The 23,341-nt window shown below is 38.4% G+C and overlaps 1 protein-coding gene across 1 annotated transcript; it reads left to right on the top strand.

Moving 5' to 3' along the window:
- The first annotated feature begins 5,656 nt into the window (after positions 1-5,656).
- LOC118349871 lies at positions 5,657-6,730 on the top strand. The gene has a single exon (XM_035695798.1). It carries the CDS (start codon positions 5,657-5,659, stop codon positions 6,728-6,730), a length of 1,074 nt encoding a protein of 357 aa, XP_035551691.1.
- The last annotated feature ends 16,611 nt before the right edge of the window (positions 6,731-23,341 follow it).

Below are 23,341 nucleotides of genomic sequence, written 5' to 3'. Positions count from 1 at the left end.
TATTGAAGATATTAAGCAGTGTATTTCTGGTCATTCAGGTTGGCTGCTTTCATTCCTTGGTAGAGTTGCAAATCGAGCTGCAATTCATGGTGGAAAATTTGCTTTGTCTGTTGATGTTGAAACAGTATGGATGGAAGACTGTCCTGATATAGTCCTTCCTCTTATTTCCTTTGACAAGTCTTGTATGGTCTGATTTTTTACCAAAAAAAAAAGAATCTGTTTGCCTTAGTGTTATGTTTTTACTTGTTTTTCAATTAATTTGTGTTAATATAAAGAAACATTTTTCCTCTATATAGATGATAATGAGAAAATAAGGCATTTTCAAGCAATGTCAGCCGTCACGGTATGTATGGGTTTCATTTTTCCTGTAAAGATGTTACAGTAAAGTACTTTAGATGGCTCGATGTACTTGGTTATGAAGTTAGATTTTTCACTAACTATATGTGCACATCAGGTTGCTACCTATATCTTTAAACTCAAAATGGCAGAGAGCTAATAATTAGCAGTTTAACATCTGTCAGATATTAGATATATCTGAGAGATCAATATTATATATATATATATATATATATATATGTCTACATATAGATGGATATATATGAAGTTAAATCAGTTTTTATAATGTTACGTAAAACCCAATGATTATTCTTTGTTGTCTTTTTTAGACAACTCATTAATTTTTCTGTACATTTTCTCATTGATATATAATTACTTATGACTCACCCTAAAGGGTAAAACCATAAAGATAAGGTGTCTGTTCTACATGCCAGATTCACTATTGTCCTAATTTAGAACCCCAAGCTACTATATTAATCAGGCTAAGACAGTATATCCTTGCCATGACCACAAAAAAAGGAAAGTACAGGAATACCAACATCTCACAGCTTAGAGCACAACGTACACACAGCTTAGAGCACCACGCAGGAAAAAGGCAGAGATACAAACACATAATTCCCAGAGAGGACAATCAAGAAAAAGCGGTGGAAAACAGCATTCTACAACAACGAAATGTAACCCAATTTTGGAAATCAAAGAAATGCTAAGGATTCAGAAAAGCTGTGGGATTTAGCATGGAAGAGAGAAATCCGAAGCTAAGTAAAGACAATCCAAGAAACAGAGTTTGAGAATCACATTTTAGTGGGAAACGTCGTTGGTGTACCTTCTCCGCGGTGGGTTCCCCCAATCCTCTTCAAATTGCACAGTGGTGTGATGGCAGTGCACTTCCCTCCCCTGTCTCTGTCTCTCGAACACTCTCTCTCGCGAACGCACGTAATACAGCTTGCCCACAATCACCAAGTCTATTAATAATGGAATCTAAAGGATGGATTAGCCATGTATGCCAAAGGAAGAAGCTCTCATAGGTGGATTTGCGGGTAGCTTTCGAACGGAGAAGAAGAAATTGGAGAAGAAAGAGGGGAGCTCGGGATTATAACCCACGGAGATCGAGCGCGAAAATAAAAAGTAATCGCGTGTTTTGGAGCCCGGACTCAATAGCGAAGGATATAATCGTCGCAACATGTATTAACTACATTCCGTCGCTACATTCCGTCGCGATGTGGATACAAGTCGCTGTAAAAACTCAGTTTATAAAGCCTCCGAGTATTTCTCGTAAGTTGTTGTTAAAACGCAATTACTTGGTTATTGCGGCGATTTTATTAACATGATATTTAATTCGCTCGGATAGGATCTATTTCTTGTAGTGATATCGCATCATATCCATTAAAGTACAATATATTCTTTCTACAATCCTATTTTGTTCAGGAGTGCTAGGCATAGTATGTTGTGTCTCAATCCCATATGCTTGAAGGAATCTTGCAAATGGTCATGCATTTTGTCCAATTTCATCATATCTTCTATAAAACTCTCCACCTCTATCAAATCTTATGACTTTTATACGTTTGTCTTTTTGAAGCTCAATAGTAGCTTCGAAAGCTTTAAAGGCTTCCAATGATTTAGACATTCCATGAATGAGCTCAATGTGACCATAACGAGAATGATCATCAATAATAGTGATGAAGTACTTATAATTTCCCAAGGTAGTAGGAGTGATGAGACTGCATATATCAATGTGTGTTAAATCCAGAACACTATCTCTTCTACCAATATTTTGCCTTCTCACTTTAGCAGTTAGCTTTCCTTTAATACAATCAGCACACAAGTGTCAAAATCAAAAAAATCTAAATTAACAAGGAAACTATCTTTGACCAACCTTTCCATTCTAGGTTTGGAAATGTGACTCAATCGTTTGTGCCAAAGCATGTAAGATGCTTCATTGACTCTACTTGTAAGACCCAGCATTGCCAGACCCCTTTGAACTGGTGCGTTACTTTGAGCCTAAAATGTTTTGGCAGTATATTTTATTTTATTTATTTTACTTTCTTTTAGTTGATTAGAGACTTGAAGCTTTAGATGAAAGCAATACATTAATCTCGTTCAGAGCCTAGCCGTGAGATCGCGCGGGTCCAGACTTCATCGCACGGCGTCCAGCTAGTTCTATTTCATGCACGTCCATCCTTTCCTTTTTAATTAGGTTTGTTCTACTTTCTACTTATAGTCATGTATAAGTTTATGTCTTCTCAACCCTAGTTCATGTGCCGCAACCCTCATTTCACGCCTCAGCACATTAGAACCGTGGCCATTGCACCCGTCCCTACCCTTAAGGCTCCAAACCGCAAGCTTCATTCTGCAGCCCAGCTACCCGCACAGCCATGCCAAGGCGTTTTTCTCTGCCGAACGCTGTCCACGCACACGGAACGACAACCACACAGAGTCCACCTCTCAAGCCGGGCGCCACCACCCTCTCCGTGTAAACCTTACCTCGGTTGCACCACCGAAAGGCAGAGCACCAGCCCAGCCATCGAATCGCCACCTTCCCCCGGACCTAGCCCACGCGGAAGCTCAGCCTGTAGCCACCTCCCAACGCCTCCATATCCTCCATTGCTAGCCCCGAAAATCCTCTGTTTTAGTTGTCTAAAACAGAGCAGCGTCAAGCAGCTGCAGTCGCACTCCTTCGTGAGCTCCTCCGCGCCGTGCCCCACAGATACTGCCGGCGAGGACTCCCCATCACACTGGTCCACCGCACGCTGCCTCAGTTTTCCCTCGGTAAGCTCGTGCACTTCCGGTTGAGGTCCTTCCCTTTCGGTCTCTCCCCTGTTCTCTCATTGTCCCACTCTCTCTCGGTTTCAGGTCTCTCTCTCCCTCTCTTCCTGTGCGACGCCGTCGAGGATATCACCACTGCCTCAGCCCTGTTTCCGTCGCACCCCCACCGTGCCACTGTCTCAGCTTTTCATGAGTGAGCTTCTGCCGTTACTCCCATTTGAGTCTCTGCATGTTCATGTTTTTACTTAGTTACTGTCTTAGTTGTTATTGTTCTTACTTAAAAAAAAAAAAGAAACTGGAAGTGTCTGACTCTCGGGTGACTTGTAGTGTTTTACCCTTTTCTCCTTTTTGTTTAGAACATAAATGGTTTTTGTTTATATATTCTTGCAAATCAGAACATGGGCCGCACGTGTTTCTCATAGAAAATTTTGCATGAGTTTATCTTGTTAAGTTAGTATTTTTAAGAGAAATATTTTATTTTTGAATGGTTATTAAGTAGATACTGATAAATATTTTTGGGATGGTCAATAAGCACAAAATATTATTTTGAATCCTTTTAAAAAAAAAAGAAAAAAGAAAAAAGAAAGAAAGAATATATATATATATATATATATATTCGTTATTATTTAAACAAAAGTAAGAGTTTCTACTTATAATGGTTTTATCATAGTTATGTATTTAGTATTAGAAATTATAGTAAGATCTCATTCGTAAATAAGTTAGAATTAAATGTTTAGTCGAAGTCGGATATTGATGAGTTTAGAAAGTGATGTTGAGAATAATGAGAATTGTGAAATTGAGGAATTAAAAATGGACTATTTTATAAGTTGTAGGCTTGAATATCAAAATACGAGATTGATTGGAGACTTATGGAAATTTACGTGATTATCTTATAGGTGACGATTAATTTTGGTTCGGCGTTATTGAGGAAATTTTGAAAAGCTGAAAAGTCCAGGTAAGCGGGGTTCCTATACTAGATTGGCATAAAAAGAAATAAACTGAGGTTGGTTTGTAAAAATGTGCATGTTGTTTTAAAAAGAAAAAGTGAAAAACAACCTCAGTATATGTTTTGCATTCCCTCATGAGATACATATGAAAGAGAAAAGAAATGTTTTTGACATGAAATGTGTAGACATGAGCAATATTTGACATGTTTCTGAAATATACAAAAGAGCGAATATGATATCATTGACATTTTTATGCATGTGATATGAAATGATATGGATCTGTTTTTGATCAAATAGAAATGATATGAATATGTTTCGCACGTGTTTTGATATGATATGGATATGATAAAACTTTGGCATACTTATCTGTTCTGAATATGGTTCTGATATGATGATACTGTTCACGTGATATGGTTGGTACCACCATGATATGATATGAGTGCACCCACTTTGGAAACAAAGTGGTCTTTTTACGTGTTCTTTCCTGTGTGCACACTCGGGGCTCCGATATTGAAAAAGGGGAAGTTCACCACATGATACTGCCTGGTTTGGCCACCGGGGATAGCACAACCCTACCACGGGGGTTAAACATGGTATATGATATGATATTATAAGATGAATATGTTCAGTTATGTTATGCCAAAGTGTTTTTGAATATGAAATGGATCCTCAAATATGAAACGTTGACTTGAGTATGAAATGTTTGAAAAGTCGCTCTGATTTTCTGATAACATGTTTTCTGAGATCTGCATATAAAAATAAAACGTTTTGTTTCTGCATATTGAACTTTCTGAAAAGGCTCATGTTTACATGCTAGTATATGTTCTCTGCTTACTGAGTTGTTGATAACTCACCCCCCTTATCTTCATATATTTTCAGATGATATCGATTTCCCAGCTGGGGGTCGGGAATAGAATTGAAGCTGGCTAAATATGGATGGAAGGATGGGGTACTTTAGAGTACCATTGTTAGTAGATGGATTTAACTTGAGTATTTGAAGTACTTTATGTTGCTTGGACCTATTGAGACCTAAAGATGTATTGTTATATTTTTGAGGTTATTGGGAGATTGTGGACCCCTTTTGGTTTATGTTTTGTAATGATAACTTATGGAGTTTTATTATGGTTATTTGGAAAAATATGAGTTGTGTGCTAATCATGAAGTCCTTGGAGTTTTAAGTGCTTGGAGAGACAGGTTTGTTAGTGACAGGTAGTAATTCTCCGGCCCTTCCGGGTGCGGGGTGTTACAGTTGGTATCAGAGCCAGATTTGAGGTTCTGTAGACTATAGAGTGTAAGATCAGGGAGTATAGATAGGCTTTAAGAAATAATTTTCAGATTGGAGGTGATAGTGGAGTGGGCTATGAGGAAGAATATCATAGGTATTCGAGGTCTTAAATTTTACAAACTTTAGGAATGACTTTGATGTGTAGGATTTTGTAGGTCTATGAGTGGAATTCATGTTGTTTGTGGTTTGGTTTGATTTTGGAGACTTTTATTAAATAGATTTGATGGCGTTAAAGTTTTAGACTTTGGAGTTTAATCATTACTACTGTTGCGCGTACTTCTTTTCTCTTTATTACAGGATGCCACCTCGTCGTTGCGAACGAAGTATGTCGGACTTGAACGTGAACGAGAACGAAAGGGGAGCAAACCCGAGTGCTTCTGAAGTACTACGAGCAGCAGCTCATCAGTTAATAGACGATCTCGCGCAAAATCCCGTAGGTCGCCAACGCAACTCTAATGAAGGAGGTGGTAACATAGAACAGTTCAATCGGATGCACCCCCCTTCATTTGATGGCAAAGGCGAACCCACCTTAGCTGAAGATTGGGTGCAAGATATTGAAGAGATATTGCGGGTGTTAACCTGCACAGATGAACAAAAGGTGGCATATGCAACTTTCAAACTGACCGGTGAGGCAAAAAGATGGTGGATCTCAGAAAGAACTATCCGAGAAGCAGGGGGAACAGAAATAGTCAATTGGCCGCATTTTAAGCAGATTTTTCTTGAGCGATTTTTTCCAAGCTCGGCTCGAGAGGACAAGGCAATGGAATTTGCCACTCTGGTGCAGGGATCCATGACGGTACACCAATATGCAGCTAGATTCATTGAATTATCCCGTTTTGCTGCGTATCTGATTCCTGACGAAGAAAAGAAAGCGCGTAAATTCGAACAATGGCTAAATGAAAAACTTTATGAACGAGTGGTGGGCTTCCAGATTCGAAATTTCTCAGAATTGGTAGATAAGGCCACAGTTTTTGAGCAAAGGCTTCAAAGGAGCGCTGCATTGCACGATCAGAAGAAGAGGACTATTTCTTCGGGGCCTCATTCTGGTTTGGACCAAGGAGCGTGGAAAAAGAGAAATGAAGGTAGTAGCTCGGGAAAAAGGATGGTTCAGGGCACCCAACAAGCATATCAATGTAGAACTTGCAACCGAGTACATACTGGAGTATGCAGGAAGGAAGCGGGACTATGCTACCGTTGTGGCAGATCGGGCCATTATCTCAGGGACTGTCCTCTACGATTGGATAACAGCAGACCCCCACCACCACCTAGAATAGAAGGGACAGCGCGAGGCAACATGCAGCGTACTACTGCACCTGCAAGGGTTTTTGCTTTGACACCTGGAGAGGCTGAGGATAGGAATGATGTGATCACGGGTATGACTTCTTTGTTATGTTTTTAAGATATTGATTTGTGGATTAAGGTTAAGACTTAAAAATTTTAGTTTATGAATGACGTTGATTATGACCACAGGTGCTCTTTCTTTGTTTTCTAATAATGCCACTGTACTATTTGATTCGGGAGCGACACATTCGTTTGTTTCTACGACCTATGCTCGATTTTGCACCTTAGAAACTGAAGAGTTAAAGTCCAAGTTAGTGGTTGCGACCCCAACGGGAAATTCGGTAGTTTGTGACAAGTTTCTACCAGGGTGTCCTTTATTGATTGAGGGAAGATTGATGCCAGCAGATTTGATAGTGTTTAACATGTTTGGGTTTGATGTAATTTTGGGTATGGATTGGCTGGCTTGCTACCACGCCAGCATAGACTGTTTTAAAAAGGAAGTGATATTTAGGCCCCCAAAAGACAGTGAATTTCGATTCTCAGGTTCAAAAGTGAGGATGCATCCACCCATCATATCTGCCGTTCAAGTTGGGAAATTGTTACGAGATGGTTGTCAGGGATTCTTAACCTGCGTGGTAGAAGTACCAAAAGAGGAGTTGAAGTTAGAGCAGATACCTGTGGTGAGAGAATATCCAGAGGTTTTCCCAGAAGATTTACCTGGACTCCCGCCCGAACGGGAAGTGGAGTTTACTATTGAACTAGCTCCAGGCACGGCACCCCTTTCAAAAGCACCTTATCGAATGGCACCGTCGGAGTTAGTGGAACTCAAGGAACAATTGCAAGACCTGTTGGATAAGGGTTTTATCAGGCCCAGTGTATCACCTTGGGGAGCTCCAGTCCTCTTCGTGAAGAAGAAGGATGGATCGATGAGAATGTGTATTGACTACAGGGAACTTAATCGTGTGACCATAAAGAATAAGTACCCGCTACCCCGTATAGATGATTTGTTTGATCAGCTCCAGGGCGCTCAGGTATTTTCAAAGATTGATCTTCGATCGGGTTACCATCAATTGAAGATCAGAGCAGAGGACGTAGCTAAGACGGCGTTTAGGACTCGTTATGGCCATTATGAGTTTTTGGTCATGCCTTTTGGCCTGACTAATGCCCCAGCAGTATTTATGGATTTGATGAACAGGGTGTTCCATGAATTTTTGGATAAGTTTGTAGTTGTTTTTATTGATGATATATTGGTTTACTCCAAAGGCAAATCTGAGCATGAGGAACATTTGAGGCTGGTACTTGGGACACTCAGAGATAAAAAATTGTTTGCTAAATTTAAGAAGTGTGAATTTTGGCTTGATTCAATCGCATTTCTGGGGCATGTAGTTTCGAAAGATGGCATTTCAGTGGACCCGGGAAAAGTGGAAGCAGTGGTAAATTGGCCGGCGCCGAAGAATGTGCATGAGGTTAGAAGTTTATTGGGATTGGCAGGTTATTACCGTCGATTCATTGACAGTTTCGCCAAGATAGCAGTTCCTCTCACAGCACTCACCAAGAAAAATAATAAGTTTGAATGGACAACAAAGTGTGAAGAAAGCTTTCAGGAGTTGAAAAGGAGATTAGTGACGGCTCCGGTATTAACAGTTCCCACGGCTAGAGGGGGATTTGTAGTTTTTAGCGACGCGTCAAGGCTTGGTTTGGGGTGCGTACTGATGCAGCATGGGAAGGTTATTGCATACGCCTCACGCCAACTAAAAGCGTACGAGCAGAATTATCCCACGCATGATTTGGAGCTTGCAGCCGTCATTTTTGCACTTAAGATTTGGAGACACTATCTGTATGGGGAAAAGTGTGAGATTTATACAGATCACAAAAGCTTGAAATATTTCTTCACCCAGAAAGAATTAAATATGAGGCAGAGGAGATGGCTCGAGTTGATCAAAGATTATGACTGCACCATCAACTATCACCCAGGCAAAGCTAATGTTGTAGCCGACGCCTTGAGTAGGAAGTCGGTGGGACCAGCAGTTGCAGCCCTTACCACTCAACATAGGTTGTTAATGGACCTAGAAAGAGCCGGTATTGAGGTTATCACTAGTGATACAAGTACCTTCTTGGCCAATTTGATAGTTCAACCAACCTTATTAGATAGAATCAAAGCTGCTCAGAAGGTGGATTTAGGGTTGGTGAAACTAGTGGAAGAAGTCGGGAACGGGGACAAATCTGACTTTAGCGCTTCCGAAGATGGAGTTTTAAGATTTAGAGGTAGATTATGCGTGCCAGCTAATGAAGAACTGAAAAGAGTAATTCTTGAAGAAGCACACCGTTCTTTATACACAGTTCACCCAGGGAGTACTAAGATGTATCGGGACTTGAGAGAGTCTTTTTGGTGGAATGGTATGAAAAGAGACATTGCTAAATTTGTAGAACAATGCCTAACTTGCCAACTGGTGAAGGCGGAGCATCAGAGACCAGCCGGATTACTACAACCACTCCAGATCCCAGAGTGGAAGTGGGAGCATATCTCCATGGACTTTGTGACGGGCCTACCGAGGGCATTGAGCGGACAAGATGCTATATGGGTGATCGTGGATCGCCTAACAAAAACTGCTCATTTTGTGCCTATTAAAGTTTCTTATAAATTGGACAAACTAGCTGAGTTGTATGTGCGGGAGATAGTGAGGTTGCATGGGGTACCGGTATCCATTGTGTCGGATAGAGACCCTCGTTTCACTTCCAAGTTCTGGCGAAGCTTACAGGAAGCAATGGGTACTAAGTTAAATTTCAGTACTGCATTTCACCCTCAGACAGATGGACAGTCAGAAAGAACTATTCAAATCTTGGAGGACATGTTGAGGGCATGTGTGATGGATTTTAAGGGAACTTGGATGCACCATTTACCGTTGGTCGAGTTTGCTTATAATAATAGTTTCCAGGCTAGCATTGGAATGGCACCCTATGAGGTTTTGTATGGTAGGAGGTGTAGATCTCCATTGTATTGGGATGAAGTAGGTGAAAGGAAACTTCTAGGACCAGAGATTATTCAGCAGACTACAGAGAAGATAGATATCGTTCGGGCAAGAATGAAAGCAGCTCAAAGCCGACAAAAGAGTTATGCAGACAAGCGTCGCCGCCAATTGGAGTTTGAGGTTGGAGACAAAGTATTCTTGAGAATAGCACCGACGAAAGGAATTATGAGATTTGGAAAGAAGGGCAAGTTGAACCCAAGATATATTGGGCCATTTGAGATTCTTGACCGGATTGGACCAGTGGCTTATAGAGTAGCACTTCCACCGGCACTTGCGGGAGTGCATAATGTATTTCATATTTCCATGCTGAGGAAATATATTCCCGACCCGACGCACGTTATTGACTATGAACCACTTCAGATTCAGGAGGATATGACTTATGCGGAAGAACCAGTCCGGATTTTGGAAAGGAAAGAACAAGTGCTACGGACTCGAACTATCCCTTTTGTTAAAGTGTTATGGAAAAATCATGCTATTAGTGAAGCTTCTTGGGAATTGGAGGAAGAAATGCGAGACAAGTACCCATGACTTTTCGATGGGAGTTTTGTCAAGTTATAGCAAATTCCGAGGACGGAATTTTTATAAGGGGGGGAGGACGTAAGACCCAGCATTGCCAGACCCCTTTGAACTGGTGCGTTACTTTGAGCCTAAAATGTTTTGGCAGTATATTTTATTTTATTTTTTTTATTTTATTTTCTTTTCTTTTAGTTGATTAGAGACCCGAAGCTTTAGATGAAAGCAATACATTAATCTCGTTCAGAGCCTAGCCGTGAGATCGCGCGGGTCCAGACTTCATCGCACGGCGTCCAGCTAGTTCTATTTCATGCACTTCCATCCTTTCCTTTTTAATTAGGTTTGTTCTACTTTCTACTTATAGTTATGTATAATTTTAAGTCTTCTCAACCCTAGTTCATGTGCCGCAGCCCTCATTTCACGCCTCAGCACATTAGAACCGTGGCCATTGCACCCGTCCCTACCCTCAAGGCTCCAAACCGCAAGCCTCATTCAGCAGCCCAGCTACCCGCACAGCCATGCCAAGGCGTTTTTCTCCGCCGAACGTTGTCCACGCACACGGAACGACAACCACACAAAGTCCACCTCTCAAGCCGGGCACCACCACCCTCTCCGTGTAAACACCATCTCGGTTGTACCTCCGAAAACAGAGCACCATCCCAGCCCGAAAATCCCCTGTTTTAGCCACCCGAAACAGAGGTTCTAACACCAAACCATTGTACTGCACCATTCAATCCAAGCCGTCGCCTCTCGCTCGGAAAGAGGGCGCTGGACGCCCACAGGCCACCTCGGTCGTAACCACCTCCCACGGTGAGCATCTCTTTCGGTCTGCACACTTCTTTCTCTCCGCCTCTTGCTCGCTCACCTTACTCTCTCTTTTTTTCTCTCGTGCTCAGCGCAGGTCGACGGCCTCCCCACTGCGTTCCTGCTGTTTAGTCGCGCCACCACTGTCCCGCCAGCCAGCCATCGCGCCGTACTCCTCCATGCTCGCCTCGGTCTCCTGGGAGTAAGCCCCTGCCATCGCATGTTCGGGTGTTGTGATCCTCTAGTTTTGGTTCTTATGATATATATATATATTATTAATAATAGTTGAATATTATTACTGGTTTACCCTTGGTGTATGTTCCCGATTAATATTTTCGAATGAGGGATCTATTTGAGTTTATGTCATCTGGGTTTTGTTTTAAGTCTCATAGAATATTGTATTTTTGTTGTAGATGATATTTTAATAATATTGTTAGCTAAAGAAAGTAAACCTATTTTTTTAAAAGGAGTTTTCATGACGTATTTTATAAGATTTTTTTTTTTAGTAGTTAAAGTATCCTATCAATTTGTAATACGTTTTTGGTATTTTAGATATTTTAATATTACTATTCATTGAGTTCCGTAATTATTATAATACTTATTCGATTAAATCATTGTTCAATACGAATTCGATTTAGTGGATATCGATGGTTTAGGGAAATGATGCTATTTTGAGGGTATGAGGACTTTAAGTTTGAGGAATTTAAAATAGGGTATTCTAACATTTTTGGCTTATGTATTGAAGTATGTGATCGACTGAAAATTTACGAAAATTACGTGATTTTATAGGTGAGGATTAATATGTTTGTTCGGCACTTTTGAGGAAAATTTTCGAGAAGCTAAGAAGTCCATGTAAGCGGGGTTCCTATGCTAGATTTGCATAAAAAGAAATGAACTGAGGTTGGTTTGTAAAAATGTGCATGTTGTTTTAAAAAAAAAAAAAAAGTGAAAAACAACCCCAGTATATGTTTTGCATTCCCTCATGAGATACGTATGAAAGAGAAAAGAAATATTTTTGACATGAAATGTGTAGACATGAGCAATATTTGACATGTTTCTGAAATATGCAAAAGAGCGAATATTATATCATTGAAATTTTTATGCATGTGATATGAAATGATTTGGATCTGTTTTTGATCAAATAGAAATGATATGAATATGTTTCGCACGTGTTTTGATATGATATGGATATGATAAAAATTTGGCATACTTATCTGTTCTGAACATGGTTCTGATATGATGATACTATTCACGTGATATGGTTGGTACCACCATGATATGATATGAGTGCACCCACTTTGGAAACAAAGTGGTCCTTTTACGTGTTCTTTCCTGTGTGCACACTCGGGGCTCCGAGATTGAAAAATGGGAAGTTCACCACATGATACTGCCTGGTTTGGCCACCGGGGATAGCACAACCCTACCACGGGGGTTAAACATGGTATATGATATGATATGATACGATGAATATGTTCAGTTATGTTATGCCAAGTGTTTTTGAATATGAAATGGATCCTCAAATATGAATTGTGGACTTGAGTATGAAATGTTAGAAAAGTCGCTCTAATTTTTTGATAACACGTTTTCTGAGATCTGCATATAAAAATAAAATGTTTTGTTTCTGCATATTGAACTTTCTGAAAAGGCTCATGTTTACATGCTAGTATATGTTCTCTGCTTACTGAGTTGTTGATAACTCACTCCCTTTATCTTCATATATTTTCAGATGATATTGATTTCCCAGCTGGGGATCAGGATTAGAATTGAAGCTGGCTAGATATGGATGGAAGGATTGGGTACTTTAGAGTACCATTGTTAGTAGATGGATTTAATTTGAGTAATTGAAGTACTTTACGTTGTTTGGACCTATTGAGACCTAAAGATGTATTGCTATATTTTTGAGGTTATTGGGAGATTGTGGACCCCTTTTGGTTTATGTTTTGTAATGATAACTTATGGAGTTTTATTATGGTTATTTGGAAAAATATGAATAGTGTGCTAATCATGAAGTCCTTGGAGTTTTAAGTGCTTGGAGAGACAGGTTTGTTAGTGACATGAGTTAACTCTCCGGACCCTCGGATACAGGGCGTTACATGGTGGCCGGTGGTGGCGCGACGGCGGCGCGCTAGCACAAACAACGCCATGGCTTAGTGTTGTACATGGGAGTAAACGACGGCTTGGGAAGAGCTGAGATTGGAGGGGTGGGGTTGTTGGCCCGTGGGGAAGGCAGTGGGCTGGGCAGTGTCGCCAGACGGAGGCGCACGATGGTGGGCTGGGAAAGGAAGGAAAACGCACGAGGAGAGAGGGGAGGCGTCGTGCGCGCGCGGGGAGAGAGGAGAGAGAGAGAGAGGAGAAAAAAGAAATGGGAGAAAAAGAAAAGGAGAAGAAAAGAAAAAGAGGAAAAGAAAAATAGAGGGAAAGAAATGAGGTCCAATCCTCAGATCTTGGTTCACACAAATGATTCAACGAAAATTTATTTCAAAATAGAAAGTTAAATAAAATAATTTAAACGTAGTGAATAGCTTAAATAAAATAATAATAAAATTCAACAATAAATTAATTTAAAATAAAGATCATTTTATATAGTGAACATTAATTAATAACAATAAAATACATTGAATTTAAATTTCACAATTAAAAGTCATAAAATAATATCACGTAAATCATCTAAAATTTAAAACAAGTCCATAATCATAAGAAATCTAATAGTTACTTAATGCACTGGTGCCTTGCTTCTTCAAATGGCAACCACAAAGTTGTCCACAATGGTGGCATCCTGCTTGCGGGTTTGCACGATAGCCAGGAATTTTGGCGAAATTTTCCTGTAACACACTGCCTAATACCATTAGGATTAACCCTTAAAAACTCTATATTAAGCTTATGATTTTGAGTTTTAAATATTTTATTATTATATCTTTTTTTTATTTGCTTACTTCAATGTTGATAGTGAGATTAGTTTAGACCTTGACATTTAGTATCTTTAAGTAATAGTTTAGAGGAGCAAGCCCATTAGTGTTTCTAGTAGGCATTTAAGATCCTAGAACACTTATGGGCCAAGCGTTAGTAGCCTTTGTCCAAACCTCTTAGGAATTCAAGGCTTTGTAGATAGCTTTGGCCCAAATATAAGAAAGGCGTGAGGCCATTGGGCCCAACACTTAGTGCATAATTGACCCATGGCCGAATTAGGTCAAGACAAACCCTTTCAAACCCCACCTTTGTGGACATGAGGCCTCTTTTTAAATGATTTTAAGTGGAAATTTAGCTATGACAAGTCTTAAGTATGATTTGATATGATTTATCATTGTCTTAGAATGATTATAGAAGGTTTAATTTTCGATTACAAGCATGCCATGATAGGCTTTAATTTTATCTTGTTTTGATCATCAAAGCATGTATCGGTTTTGAATATGTTGGAGATTGAGGATTCTTTGCCATGATTAATCGTAAAGATGAACTTGATTATCCAAGAATTAGCCTTCATCATGTCATTAAAGACTTTAGTGATTGTTTGTGGTTAAAGAAAATTTCATATGCATGCATTTATAGGAATCAATGGTTGAAAACACACTTAAGCATCAACTAGTGTGCATGCCACTAATTGTCACTGTTTGAGCTAGTTCCACTTTTATTTTTAAAATTCCAAGGGTATAGATAGTTTTATACTGTCAAAAATATGTAGTATATGAAGTTTGGCTAAATTTGGAGTTCGTCTACAATTAGTGAAAATTTAGGGCCTTAGCGGTAATTTTTTAAAGACTAGGGGTGTTTTTGTAAATACCCATTTTGGAAGCCTTTTTTTATGAACCTCATCCATAGTAGTATTAATCCTAACTTAGTACACACTTGATTTCAACAGTTACGATATTTTTTTCGATTACTCAGGAAGTTTGTAAGTTGGCCTGTAACTTACACCTTGATATATTATTTATGAATTATTGATAAATGTTTCATTCATATTTCAATTATCATTTTGAGCATAAAATATCATATTATATGATACATTGAATGCATACTTACATGACATGTGATATTTTTTTACCATTTTTACATATTGCATCTATAAATATCATTTTTGCATGAAAGCTTGCCACATATGCACATATCATGAAAAATATTTTTCAAGTATAGCATAAAAATATTTTTTGTCACGACTCCAATGGCTTGGACGGGGAATTATCCTTGTAGAATTCCGTTGTCCACTCTCGAGTGTTTAAGAATGTAGTGATAACGCCTGGGTTGACGAAGAAAGTCAATGGGTTTCGAATGGATTCTTTTTAAAGAATACCGGAGCGAAGTCAAATTTTTATGACACTTAAGGCTGGTGGGTGTACACGTTACGAAGTTATGATGTTATATCATATTACCAATGCATTGAGAAAGAGTCTGCACACAACGTAGCTTCAACGTGAGTTGTATTACGGTCCCCGACAGGTACTCACAATGCACATGAGGAACTATGACGATACCACACATTATGATTAATTATGAATTGCTAATAATGATGAAATGTTATGATGTAAATATGTTTTTGACAAATGAGATAAAAATGTTATTTGAACAAAAATATGTATCTCTATTTTTCTGAAAATGTTGAGAAATCTGGATGGGAGACGCACACACATTTTTCTGCATTTCATATTTATCATTCTTCATGCTTAATTTACTTTGCGCACGTTGGTTGTTCAACTTATTGTGATTTCGAGTAAATATCACCCATTGTGAGACCACTATCATTATGTTCGGAATGGTAGAAGTTGTGTCAAATCTCGAGGAGAATGAGCTAGATGGAGCACTGGATCCGACTAATTGAAGAGGAGCCGGACCTTGAAAGGAGACTAGATTCGATCCTTATGTATATAGCCCAAGTCTTTCATGCTCTAGAATGCATGAAGCGGATGATTTGACTTTGACCTTTAGTTGTACTAAGATTATGCTACATTTGGTACTTTGAACTTGATTATCACTAACGAATTGGGATGTTTTTAGTTATTTCGGTATAAGTTATACTTTCACCTTTATTTTCGTTGCGACTATTGCATACTAGGATGCATTACATATTAACTGTCATGTATGGGTTATGTAACCTTGTGTTGTATGTCCCGACGCTCTAAGTCTTTGTTCCATCCCAAGCGGAGGTTGGGGGCGTCACAGTTCCCATGTCTACGACCTTTTTTTAGAAGGTCATGGTGGTTGATCGTGCTCAATAGGCATCTCTTCCTTTTCGTTGAACATATCATCATCTTTTGTATCTACTGGGAGTCAACTACTTGCACAGGAAGTAGTTGCTCTAGATTTAGCTCTAGGAGTGGAAGTACCTACCGGTGTCAGAGCAATAGCACTGGCATCTACTGCATCCCCTTGTGGACAATCGTCCACTAGGTGTAGCATCCATATCACAGTCAAAGAAGTTGAAAAAATAAATTAGAAGCAAAAAATTAGTTTCAAAAAACATGTACTGCATATATATATTTATATACATATATATATAATAGTTGACAGATGGATAATTCCATGCTTGCATGATGTTAAATACTGTGATTATTTTTTCTTTTTCCAACTTCCTTTCACAAAGCACAACTAGTACTTAAAAAGTATGAAGTGAATCATGCTTCTAATCCATATGAATTTGAAAGAAACCAAGACTTGATGCTTTGTAGCTAGCTTCATAGAAAAGTTTCTTCTAAGCATGACTTGTAAATGTTTAATAAGAGAAATCTTTGATCTACAAAATAAATCACAAAAAATTATAAATATTTCTATAAATAACAAGTACCAATCTCACCCAAATTTGTGACATTTTTACTTTTACAGAGAACAGAGATTGGGAAAGAGAGCAGATTGAGGGCAATATACAGCGATCGATCGAACTTGTTTAATGTTTGAAGTTGGATATTTTCTCTCAGCCTCTAATGTGATACATGTCATCATGTATAGGTCAATATATATAAAAGCTGCCTGAGTTTGATAATATATTTTTTCACGAAAATGATTGATGGAAAAAATAGTGAAGCTCGACTAGCATGTAAAGGAAAGGGAAGAGTTTTGTTTTTACCAAGTTTGCAAAAAATACACTCAAGAGAGGAAGAACAACGTTCTTTATTACCAAGTAAACCAGAGTTCAATACATGAAATAAGATCTAGGTATTGGGATGGCCTAAACGACGATGCCACACCATATTAATCTAGAACATTATTACATGCAAATGACAAAATAGGAGAAACTGAAGAAAATGTTGGAACCGGCGAAAATAGTGGAAACAGGCGCCCTACTTTAGGTCCCTTCGTGATCGGCTTCCTCGTTATCTGGTCTTGCACTACACAACCATAACCAAAACAATTAACAGCACAATTGTTATCAACTAACTGACCAACAGAAATAAGATTCGTGAAAAATTGAGGAGCATGAAACACATCAGTGAACTTAGAAAAGACATCTCCGACATCAGTGATTGACAAGGAACTGTCATTGGCTGTTTGAATAGCAGATTGGCCAACATAAGGCCTAATTTGACACAAAGCTATGGGATTATGCATCATGTGATTAGAGGCACCCGAGTCCACATACCAGAGTTTAGCAAAATGATTACCTTGGAATCCCTTTGTCGATAATGCCAAAATTAGCATTTGTTGCACCAGTTCAGGTGTGTAGTAATTCATTGTAGGAGGTGCAGGAACATAAGAGTCACCTGGAGAAGAACCATGGGCCGTAGAAGTCGTTACTGAAGGTACAATAACAGAAGTCTGGAATGTTTGAGTCTAACGATTTTGAGGGTCGACAATTAGTGTGACGCCCGCAAATTCCGCTTGGGATCGGACGGACATTTGAAGCGTCGAGACATGCAACACAAGGTTACCTGCCCCCGTTCATGACATATAAGATGCAATATTCCTAACATGCATATAGCATTATGCAATATTCGCAGCGGATAATTTTTCTTTTTAGCAATACTATGCACCAAACCGAAATATCCCAAATACTTAAAACATACTTCATACATAATGACATATTAAACAACTGAGATCACAATATTAATCCATATGGTTGTGATCAAAAGAGTGATGGAGATTGTACTCTACAAATACAAGTAGTAATCTGAGGTAACTACTGTATTAACACCTACATCGCATCGTCGCTTAGTCGACCATTTCCAGTTGGTCGATTCCCGATTCTCCTTCAGATCCTGTAACAAAATCTACCATTCGGGGGGAATGGTAGTTGGGACTACCACAGTGAGATTTGATTACAAATCTCAGCAAGTTAACAGGAAACTTCCACACAGGTTAATGATGCATGCATGGCAGTAAAAGCATGAATGCATAATCAAATCTTAAGTAATCATAGCATAACTTGACATACAACATAACATAACTGGCATAACTTAAACTGAAACTGAAGCTTAGCATGAACGTGACTTGAAACATAACATGGACTTGAAACATAACATGAACGTGAACATGCATAATTTGAACTTGAACTTGAGCATGACATAACATAAATGTGAACTTGGAACATAACGTAAACGTGAACATAACATAACATGAACTTGGAACATATTCTTGTCTCATGGGATTACCATGATTGCGTGAACGTAAACTTGAACATAACATAACGTGAAACATGACTTGAACTTGGAATCTTATTCAATAGACTTAATCATTAACGTGACCATATGGGTGCTACACAAGTCCCCTTGAGCCGTGTGTCCCTGCCGATTACCGCATCACATCACAGGTTTCTATACCAGCTGTGAGTGCGTTAATACGTACTCCACAGTTGTTGTGGCCCCACGTATTCTACGTGTCACAATTGCTGTGTCTCACGTAGTGTATGCTCCACAGTTGTTGTGGCCCCATACTTCATGCTCCACAGTTGTTGTGGCCCCATGACTTATCTGTTTGTGCCACACTTGCTGTGGACACACATAACATAATGTGTGGCACCATCGGCGTTAGTGCCTGGCGCGCTCCGGTGACCAGCTAATGAGGCCCCATTCGCAACCTGTTGACTGTACTTCGTCAATCCAGGGAATTTCACACATATTTAGACACTCCAGCGTGAACAAAGGAGTTCCACTAGGATATTACCCAATCCTAGCGCTTAGGGTCGTGATTGACATGAATGACTTAACTGGCAGACATGACATTTCGTAACGTGACGTAACATGAACGTGACATAAAAGACAGAAATCTTGACGTAACATAACGTGACATGAACGTAGGACAACAGACATGACATACTTTGAGACATAAATGTAACAGAGAACATTTCATAACATGTCATACATGTAACATGCAACATTTCGTAACATGGCATACCATATAACAGACAACATTTCTTAACGTGGCGTAACATGTGACAATGAATATTACATGACAAGAAATACATGTAACAGATGGCATACTTAACTTAACATGACATACTTGCAATGTATAGCATGTATAGCAATACGTGACAGAATATCTTGTGTAACAGATGAATAATTCATGACAGAATAAATTCTGTGTAACAGATAAATATGTAATGACTTGGCATGGCACATATGATAACATGCATACATACAATTTAGTTCCCTTACTTATCACACATACACATTAAATTGATAGTAAGTTAAAAGCTAACTTACCTCGATCTTCGCGCTTCGAGACAAAACTCAAGTGCGATCACGGGAAACTGAAAGTAGTGATTTCTAAAAATTAGAACTTAATCACTAACAATTAGGAATATGGAAAAATATCAACTTAGAGTAAAATTACCATTTTACCCTCTACATGTGGGAAAATGATCATTTTACCCCTAACTTAAGGATTTTGCATCATAACTTCAAAAATCACCAAAATTTACATACCTTATGTAAATTTTGTCCTAAACTCAAATATCAATTCATAAAAATTTAAAACTAAATACAACCATCAAAACTCTATATGGCCGAAACTTACAAAGGCTATTTCCTTTGCTTTTTGTTGTAATTCTTTCAAATCTCAAAACTCATGATTAAACCAAAATTTTTCTTCTACTACACTCATAACATATTCTTAAGAATAATCATGTTTTGAATCATGAACAAAAGTCATCAAAATCACTAAAACCATACTTGAACTTTTTGGTTTCTCTTCTAAGTTCAAAACAGAATTTTGTTTCTAACTTGTTTTGATCAACCTCTTGATCCATGACTTATAAAGAAGTGATCTTCAAACCAAAACATCACATGGTTCAAAAAGGTGTCCTAAAACAGATCCAAGCTTCAAACTCAAGATCACATGGGTAAACATCAACCAAAACATAAATTTAGCCAAGAACATCATCACTTTGGCCTAACCGAATATCTCCTTCCATAAAATTTCATATGTTCGAAACTAACATCAAATATCTTCAAAATAACATTCTAACATGTATATAAGATGCTTAGGATCTTCCAATAAAAATATCAAAGCCATTGGAATAAGATTAAACCATAAAAGATTTAAACTTTCTCAAAACAGAAACTGTTTTTCCTCTTCCAGTTTCTAAGTTTCTAGACCTAAGAAAATATTTCACCAAAACTTTTAATCATGCAACAAATCCTCAACCAATAATCATATACACATGTTAACAGTACTCCATAAAAATTTCGGACCAAGATCTATTCATTAGCTTGGTCAAAAACTCCAAAATATAACACACTCTCCAGTTTATCGCCCAGAATGACCTTTCTGGGGTCTAAACAACTTTTTACCAATCAAATGATCTCCAAATGGAAAAAATAAGATATCCACGTAAACTAGACTCCAAAAGAAACAACTTTCATGAAGGAAACATTGCGAGGAAACACTTACAAAAGCTTCGAAACAGGCATTCAAAAGAGGTACGAAAAACTGTCCGAGAGTGTCTTTTGTGTTCTATGAAGGAAAAGTGTAAAGGAGAGTTGCTTTTTCGTGGGAAGTGGACTGAAGAGCTTCTTACACAAGCTATGTAAAGTGATAGGACTGAAGGAATGGTTGAGTGTTGGCCTTTTCTTCTCATAAAAATCAGACCAAGATCTTTTCTTAAGGTGGAGTGTAAGAGTGAATGAGTGAGGTGGCCCTTTAGCTATGTCTTTCAAGAACCTTCTAGGCTCTTCTTGTACAGATCTGGCCAGCCAAGTGGGGGTACAAAACTTAGCCATGAAGCAATCCTATGGTGACCAAATTCGTGGGCCTTAAAGGGCCTAAACCGAATGGGCCTAAAATTTGGGGTTTAAAGAGGGTTTGGGTTGCTATCAAGCCCAAATCCAATATCACTTGGTCCAATCAATTTTTCAAGGTTAACAAGGTTGGATAATGATGTTCTAACACAAATTTGAAGGATTAATAGCATGTGGAAGTGATTTAATCAAGTGATTAAACACAATGCTAGAAATCGGATTAGAAAATGTTTAGAGGCCAACTTTAGGGTTTTGGGGAAACCGTTTAGGGTTTCGATTTCAACCATGCTTTTGGGCTTTCGATTGGATTCCCACAATTTAGAATTTCACTAGGATTGAAAACCTCTTTGATCTGGCACAATTTGGTTGAGCAGATGAAACAAAGTTTTGCTTAAGCGACATGATCTCACACCTTGATTCCTTCAAATCCAACAAACGTTCCTTATGGTGCCAAGTGTCTAAAATTATTCACTAAGTGTGGCTAAGATCTTGCCAAGTGTCCAAATAAAACTTCTCTAATCCAATTTGGACATTCCACACTGTGATTTCGAAACACTGCAATTGGTGCGCTTACCGAGTTTACTATTCACTTCAAAAAAGTGAATCATAAAATTAGTACTAAAAATTCCTAAATATTCATATTAACCTATAGTGAAAATCTTTTACCGAAATTTAACCTCGAAGTGCCCCTAAAAATAATTTCACAATTTCCAACAGACGTTTCGTCCGGAATTATGAAAATAGGATATTGTGCCATAAAATCCTAAATAATCCACTGAGTGTAATGGCGTAGACCATAATGCATTCTGACACTTCTAACCACCTCAAATAAATAAAACTCATATTTCTAGCAGCATAGTGAGTGATAACACTGACTATGTTGACAGACTAAAACCTATGCAATAGGTCGATTCGTAAAACTTATGGAATTTTCACGAGATTCCTAAAGTCAAAAGAAATTCCACCAATGAATTTCTAGCGGACTGTTACAATTAGTATGTTGGTAGACTGCAGAGGCGGTCCTCGTCGTTGAGCAGCATAAGCCACAGGGGCTGACCCTGAACAACCATGAGATTGTGCCAGAGTTGTAACGCCCCATCCTCGAGGGTCCGGAGAGTTAATTCATGTCACCTAAAAATCATTTTCCATCTGCCTAGTACATACTCTTTTTTTTTTCCCTATCGCACAAAATACACATTAATTCACATCAAATACTCCAGTATAATTATTCTAAGACAATACAAAGTCTTAATATAAACATCAACCTCCCAACAAATCACATCATCATAGCACAACAAACTTACTGAATAAAAATCCTCAATACTCATATAAACCTTCTATGCTTAAACCATCATTCTTAACTCCTCTCACCCATGCTCCATATTCTTGATCCTTAACTGAAATATCAAATCATCTGAAAAATATTATGGAGATAAGGAGTGAGTTATCAACAACTCAGTAAGCAGAGAACATATACTAGTATGTAAACATGAGCCATTTTTAAAAAGTTTGGTATGCAGAAACAAAACATTTGATTTTCATATGCACATCTCAAAACATATTATCAGAAAAATCAGAGCGACTTTTAAATCTTTTCATATTCATAAACCATCTTCATATTCAAGAACCAATTTCATATTCAAAACTGTTTTGGCATAACATAACTGCACATCTTCATCTTATTATGTCATATCGTATCGTATCATATCATATACCATGTTTAACCCCTGTGGTAGGGTTGTGCTATCCCCGGTGACCAAACCAGGCAGTATCATGTTGTGAAACTTTCCCTTTTTCAATTTCGGAGCCCCGGGTGTGCACATAGGAAAGAACACATAAAAGACCACTTTGTTTCCAAAATAGGTGCACTCATATCATATCATATCATGTTGGTACCAACCATATCACGTGAACCAGTATCATAATATCAGAACCATATTCAAAATCAGAATCAAACAGATAACTATGCCAAAGGTTTTTCATATCCATATCATATCAAACCACGTGCTGAACATATTCATATCATTTGCATTTGATTAAAAATAGATCCATATCATTCTCATGTCATATGTAGAAAAAAAATTCAAAGATATCATATTCACCCTTTTGCACATTTCAAAAATATGAAAAATATTGTTCATGTCTGCTCAATTCATGTCAAAAGCATTTCTTTTTTCTTTCATACGTATCTCATGAGTGAATGCAAAACATATACTGAGGTTG

This window comes from Juglans regia, chromosome 11, assembly GCF_001411555.2.
Source record: "Juglans regia cultivar Chandler chromosome 11, Walnut 2.0, whole genome shotgun sequence".
Classification (NCBI taxonomy): domain Eukaryota; kingdom Viridiplantae; phylum Streptophyta; class Magnoliopsida; order Fagales; family Juglandaceae; genus Juglans; species Juglans regia.
This window is presented reverse-complemented; position numbering and strand designations above follow the sequence as displayed.

Bases quoted from the DNA above. Each gene is read 5' to 3' on its own strand.
- LOC118349871 (XM_035695798.1), top strand. From the start codon at position 5,657: ATGTCGGACTTGAACGTGAACGAGAACGAAAGGGGAGCAAACCCGAGT.